Below are 7,356 nucleotides of genomic sequence, written 5' to 3'. Positions count from 1 at the left end.
AGATGCAGCTCCTTGGGTTCAATCTCTTGTACCACCTTGAAAGAGGGAAAAAAACCCACCATATTCTAGAAAATGTACAAAAGATATATTTCCACTTCAGTTTTCATTCGAGTTTACTTGTTATATTACAAAACTACAAAGGCACAGGAAAGACCACAATTTTTGGAATTGTTCTCACCGCCTTGATTAGCATATCTAAATCTGTAGACTCAAACTTGTCAGGATTCATATGGTTTAGGTGATCAAATTGCTTTAGCAGAGCTTGGTGGTCCATGCCTATATCTGAAAGGAAATGAGAAAGCTGTAATGATCAATTAATAGATGCTAGAGACATGAATATACATAATATACAAAGAAAAACATTCAAATTTATTCCTATATGATTTTATATGAAAATTCAAAATTTAAGAACAGTTCATATTTTTCTGGCCTATTATATATATTGTTATTCTAGGCAAAGGTAGTAACATTGGCCCTAGAACAGAATACAATTTAATATGCACAATTTTATGTTATATCTAAAAAAAAATTCAACTCTTTTTATCTTTACCAAATAACAAAAACACTTTATCATCTTCAAACTATCAAATATGCCACTTACAGTTAGATAAACTAACACAGTTCTCTCATCAAAGGGACAGAATTCTACAGTTCTAAACAGAATCTCTTAAAAGAATTTCTCTAAAATTTAAATGAAGCAATTGCTGTTAGAAATGCTGTTATAAAGAACAGCATTCTTTGTATGCTGCTCCAATGAATCATTTATGTAACAATAACAAATGTAATCCAGGTAAGTTCAACTGAATTATAACTTAAAAAAAAAAAAAAAAGAAACATCAACTGTCATGCTATGAAAAAATTTATCTGGGTATGGTGGCACATGCCTGTAATCCCAGCACTCAGGAGACTGAGACACAAAGATCGCTGAGAATTTGAAACTAGCCTGGGCTACAAAGTGAGCTTCAAGGCTGGCCTGGACTGCAAAGTGAGACCCTGTTTCAAAAAGACACACACACACACACACACACACACACACACACACACACACGTAAAGACGGAACGTTGGTGCAGTTCTGAATTATTTCAACTAAATAGAAAGCACATATGTGTTAATGTTGGAGATCACAGCTTTCACTCCGGAAAATGGACTACAGAAAAATGGAATGGTGGAAGACAAGAAAGAATTCTATGGAAATCTGGGCACAGGGCCATGTGCCTATAATCCCAGCTATTTGAGAGCCTGTGACAGGAAGATCATTTGAGTCCAGGAGTTCAAGACCAGCCTTAATACACCTCCCTATGTTAAAAAAAAGAATTCTGTGGAGGTTGATGGGGATTAGCACTATCTGTGTGAACTTAGCATACCTAAAGAATGTATATTGGAGCATATATATGTACACATATGAGCATGTATGTATGTGTTTGGGTTGTGTATGTTCATGGCTCTGTCTGATAAGTGTCAAGAAGAAAAGTAGCACAAAGAAATATAGACTTTGGTCTGCAATGTCATACTTGGCTAAAATGAACCGGGGAAACAACTCAGGAAAATGGCTGATTCTAGGGTTAGGGGCAGGGGAGGTACAGGATAAGCCTAGAACATACTGCTATGCCATAAAGCAAAGAACTGATAATTTAGTTGAGCTAAATCTTCATTGAATCATTATCATTATTATTACTATTATTATTATAGTGGTTTTGGGGATTGAATCCAGGACCTCCAGCATGTTAGCTAAGAGCTCTTCTACTGAGCAATAGCCCCCAACCCTTTTATAATATTTTTGTTTAAGATAGCATCTCAATAAGATGCCCATGATGGTCTCAAAGTTGAGTAGGTAGGACTATAGACAGGAACCATCATGCCTACCTTCACTGAATTCATTTTTATAAATGTATTTGGTACAGGGTATCATTACATGTACTAAAAAAAATTTAAATGTAGGTTACTAGATCTTACTCCAGGGAATCTGGTTCTGGGAATGCGTAATCTACAATTTAAACATGCACATCTGTTCATTGCATTGTATTTAGAGAAATGTGAGTAGAACATTAAGCACTGTGAAGGTGAACAGTCTCAGAAAACAAGTACCAAATTCTGAAATTAGGGATATCAGTAAGAAGTAATCCAGGGTCAGCAAGAGAGCTCAGAGGACTAAGTGCCTGCTTAGGTAAGCGCAAGGACCAGGGTTCGATTCCCAGTACCACATGTGGTGTCGGCCCCAACCCAGGCTTGCTGAGCCTCCACTGACTCCAAGCTGGGGTTGCAAATGACTGCAACCCCAGCACTGGGAGACTGAAAACAGGAGGATCGCTTGAGTCTGAGCTGTGTAATGAAACCTGTGTCAAATACATAAATTTTTTTTTTAAAAAGTAATCTGCTATAGCCAGTCATGCAGGACAATTCCATCCTCGAGGCCCAAGGTGTATGGATATTTCTTTCCCCTTAGGCAACCTCCATCTCCTCAATCTTCTGAGAATTTTCTTGAGTCCAAGGCAGGTGTTACATTTCATTATCTAAAGAAAATAATCTAATATGATTTAGAAAATTTATGAATATTTTCTCAATGATGTAGAAATTATGAACAGAAATTTCTGATCATTTGAAGAACTTTTAGGGTTTTAACTTTTTTGGTATTTTCTTTTCTCCATTTTATGTATTTAGTACAGGGTCTCACTTCATAGCTCGGACTTGTAGTGCTCCTCCTGTTTTCAGCCTCCCCAGTGCTGGGATTACAGGCATGCTCCACCACACCTGGACTGTTCACAGCTCAGTGCACCCAGGGGCTGGGGCCGGCCCTGGCATGTGGACTGGGGATCAAATTCCTGATCCCCATGCTTGCCAAAGCAAGCACTTAGTCCACTGAGCTATCTAGCTGACCCTGGATTACATCTTATTGATATCCCTAATTTCAGAATTTGGTACTTGTTTTCTGAGACTGTTCACCTTCACAGTGCTTAATGTTCTACTCACATTTCTCTAAATACAATGCAATAAACAGATGTGCATGTTTAAAATGTAGATTACTCATTCTCAGAAATAGATTCCCTAGAGGTTAAGACCTGGTGATCTACACTTAAATTTTTTTTAGTACATGTTTGCAATACACATTGATTCCAATAGTCATGGTGAATTTGCACACATGCATAGCACATTTTAATTCGATTTACTTTCCTCACCCCCGCCTTCTCCCTATAGCCTTCATCACTTGGAGTAATCTGCATTTTTAAGAAGCATCTTTAACAAGCCAAATGATTCTGAAGCAACCTAAAGTTTAAGAACTACTACTCCACCAAGAGTAAATGTTCAGATGTTTATCAATGACCATAAATCATAAAGATAGCCAACTCATAAGGTCATGTCACAAGGACACATTAGCCAGCCTGAAGGGCTCACATTAGCCAAATCTGGCCTTTTTGATTCAGACTTATAATTTAACAGGCCATTCCAAGATAATAAAGGAAACACAGCTATGCTGATATTTACTACTTTTATGATTTTATTTTCTACACTAAAATATTGTGTTGATTTAACTTTATTCTGATATAGGAGAGTCAGGTATGGTGGCATACATCTATAATCCCTGCACTAAGGATGCTGAGGCAGGAGGATCACTGTGAGTTCAAGGCCAGCCTAAACCACATAGTGAGATTGTCCCAAAAAAAAAAAAAAAAATCACAAAAGGATAAGAAAAATGGGGGGCCGGGGAGAATGGCTCAGTAAAATAAGTGCTTCCCTGGCAAGCACAAGGACCTGAGTTCAATCCCCAGTTCTGGAAAAAAAAAAAAAGATAAGAGAAATGACTCTAACTATACCTTTTTCTTTTAATAGCTAGCCAGTTGTACCACTACTATTTGTCTAAAAATTTTTCTATCCCAATAACACTGAATGCAACCTATATCTCATGTATCTAACTCTCCTGAAATTTCTATTCTCCTTCTCTGGTCTTTCTACTTATATGCCAAAACCAGATGGTTTTAATGACCATGTCTTAACAACGTATTTTAATTCTTTTGTTTTGTTTTGGGTTTCTGTTTTATATTGGTTTTTGTTTTATTTTGTTTTGAGACAGGATCTTGCTATATAGCTCAAACTGGCTTTAAACTCACTATGTAACCCAGGCTGGCCTCAGACTCAGAGCAATCCTCCTTCCTCAGCATCCCAAGTACTGGGATTACTGGCATGCATTATCACACCAGGGAATATTTTAATATTTAATATTAAAGATATAACATCAGCTATTTGCAGGAAAACACAAGTATGTATTCTGATTAAAGAATACATACAAAGCGGTCAACCATTTTGTTTTGGGAACAAGATGAAGCGGTCAACCATTACTAAAAAATACTATCTTTGAGGCGTTAGTCAAAATAGTTATATAGATGAAAAACAATCAGAAGTAAAATAATTGAAAAAAATGATAAAACCATCTATATTTACAAATAATATGATCATAGATTGAGAACTAAAATAATTGAAAGATTTAATATTTACTGTCTATTCTTTATTGTTCTTTTCCAGAGGTATCTATCTTTTCTTGCTCCTTTTTTCCCCCATGAACTTTAAAGTTAACTTGACTATCACCAAAAGAAAAAATAGCATATGTTTTTATGTAGACCATGTAAAATTTATAAATTAATCTAGAGAGAACTAGCATGTTTATAATGAATGGTAAGATATAGTTAAAAACAGTATGTTTTTCTGATTGTTAAAGTCTATGTTTACCCCACTTAGGAATATTGTGTAAAGGTTTTATTTTATTTTATTTTTTGGTCTTTTTGAGAAAAGGTCTCACTACACAGTTCAGGTTGAGTCAGACTCACAATGATCCTCCTGCCTGAGCCTTCCAAGTACTGGGATTATACCACCATGCTTCGCTTACTTCAAAGTTTTTGTGGTAAATCTTGTGCATTTCTTAACAGGTTTACTCTGAGTATTTTATATTTGTTCTCATTGTAAATGGAGTATTTTCATTAAATATATCTTCTAGTTATCCATTGTTTATAGACAAAAATATATATATTTTAGGTTATGTTTACTTTGTTGAATTTTCCTACTGTTTAGTTCATTCTCCTGTTTTGTTGATATAATTATAATATGGTGCATTTCATTAATACTGACTTCAACAAGCACCTACTGAAACATTCCTGCCTTTTCATTAGCACTCACCTTGCAGCGAATCCAATTTAGCTTTAATTAGCATTCTTAGCCTTCCAACTTCTTGCCTTTTCAGTTCATCAAGTTTTGTCCTCACATGGTGACTTACTAAGTCCAGCTCTTTGCTTAGCCTCCCACTCTGTAACCAAAATTAATACTTTTATCTATTATATTCCATTTTGGACCTGTTGAAATATACTGAAAATAAGGTTATAGTAAATTAATGGCAAATACTAGTTTAGATAAGTTTAGCATTATAAAAAGTATTTCTATCAAAAGATATTCAGTTTATAATTCTAAAATCAATCTTAACAGTCACATAACTTAGAAAAGTATAAAGCACAGAGAAGACATTTAATTTTTTTTTTAAATCTTTTATTTATTTATTTATTTATTTATTTATTTGGAACAGGGCTCACTGCGCAGCTCAGACTCATAAGGATCCTCCTGTCTCAGCCTCCCCAGTACTGGGATCACAGACTGGTTTACACCATGCCATGTTTCAGGGCCTGCACAGTACATCTGGTGTTCTGAGGTCAGCATCGAACCCGGGTCCTTGCACTTGCCAGGCAGGCATTTAGACCACCGAGCTCTCTCCCCTGCCAGAGAAGGTATTTAAAAAGTTGGACGAGGGGCCGGAGAGATGGCTCAGTGGAATAAGTGCTTCCCTGGCAAGTGCAAGGGCCTGAGTTCGATCTCTGGTTCCGCAAAAAAAAAAAAAAAAACATTGAACTGCAGAATGATGCTGGCACTTTGGCAAGTAGTCTGGCAGTGCTTCAAAAAATTGGAGACCAAGCAATTCCTCTTCTAGGTATAGAACTAAGAGAAGTGAAAACACATTTATACAGTAACTTGAACATTAAGTGTTCATGGCAGCAGTACTCAAACTAAAATAAGTAGAAATGAGTCAAGTGGCCATCAACTGGCGAATAGATAAACAAAATACAGGGCAATCCTCCCTCGGCATCCATGGGGATTGGTCCCAGGACGCTCTGGAGACAAAAGTCCAACGATGCTAAGCCCCATATGAAATTCCATAGTGTTTACACATAACATATGCAGTATCTTCCTGTTTACTTTAAATCACCTTCAGGTTACTAGTAATACCTAATACATTGTAGATGCTATGTAAGGAGCTGCTATGCTTTATTGTTTAAGGAATAACAAGAAAAAAAAGCCTGTATAGATTTGGCCCAGATGCATATTTTTTTAAATGTTTTTTGATCTCAGGTTAGCTGAATCCACACATGTGGACCCAGCTTACAGACACGAGGGGCTGATTATACATCCACACAGTGGGATATTATTATGCTACAAAATAGAAGAAAATGCTGGCCCATGTTACAACACAGATGAACCTTGAAAACATTATACTAAATAACAGAAGAGGATGACCACATATGATTCTATTTATATCAACTGTCTAGAACAGGCGAATCAATAGGGACACAAAGTAGATTAGCTGTGGCTGGGGAGAGGAAATTGGAAGTAACTACTGTATTTAATGGATATAGGTCTTCTTTTGGGGTCAGTGAAAATGCTTTAAAATTAAACCCAGAGCCTCACACATGCTTGCCAAGCACTGTACTACTGAGCTGCAGACCTAGTCATCTTTTATTTTTAGACAGGGACTCACTACTGAGCTGCATATCTAGTTATTCTTTTATTTTTAGGCCAGGACTCATTAAACTTGCCTCTGATCTGTAATCCTCCTGCATCGCCCTCCCAACTAGCTAAGATTATAGGAATAGGAAGCCACACCCAACTAGACTGTGCTGGTATATACACTCTCTGAAAATATAGCTGGGTATATAGCTTAGTGTCTTAAGTGCCTGCCTGGCAAGCACAAGGTCCTGAGTTCAATCCCTTGTACAAAACAAAACAAAACAAAACAGAAAAACAAAGTATATTCAGGAGAGCAGTAAAAGGCAAAGCTATAATCTCTCCCATTTGTTCATTTTAGTTTTGAATTTTTTCTTATTTTTATTGGTACATGTCTGTAGTACATAATGATTACATTCATCATAGGTACATATGCATAATATATCTTAATTCTTTTTACTTATCCTCTTTCCCTCTCCTCTACCTCCATCTCTTGGTTCCATTTCCATCTGTAAAAGGAGTTAAGGAATATTCAGAAAGTGAAGCAATGTAGTCTGATTGTCTTTTCAAAACTCTTGGCTCCAAAAGGAGAGAGACAGAGA

The 7,356-nt window shown here is 36.4% G+C and overlaps 1 protein-coding gene across 1 annotated transcript in view; it reads right to left on the bottom strand.

Annotated features, from left to right (window-relative positions):
- Nucb2 (nucleobindin 2) overlaps positions 1–7,356 on the bottom strand; it is a 71,671-nt gene that overhangs the window by 38,159 nt on the left and 26,156 nt on the right. Inside the window, exons 4-5 of the mRNA XM_023719328.1 lie at positions 5,165–5,291; positions 179–282 (exon numbers count right to left, since the gene is read on the bottom strand). Of these exons, the coding sequence (XP_023575096.1) occupies positions 179–282; positions 5,165–5,291 (231 nt within the window). The remainder of the gene's footprint in view (positions 1–178; positions 283–5,164; positions 5,292–7,356) is intronic.

Source organism: Octodon degus, unplaced genomic scaffold, assembly GCF_000260255.1.
Source record: "Octodon degus isolate 3935 unplaced genomic scaffold, OctDeg1.0 scaffold00067, whole genome shotgun sequence".
In the NCBI taxonomy this organism is placed as follows: Eukaryota; Metazoa; Chordata; class Mammalia; order Rodentia; family Octodontidae; genus Octodon; species Octodon degus.
This window is presented reverse-complemented; position numbering and strand designations above follow the sequence as displayed.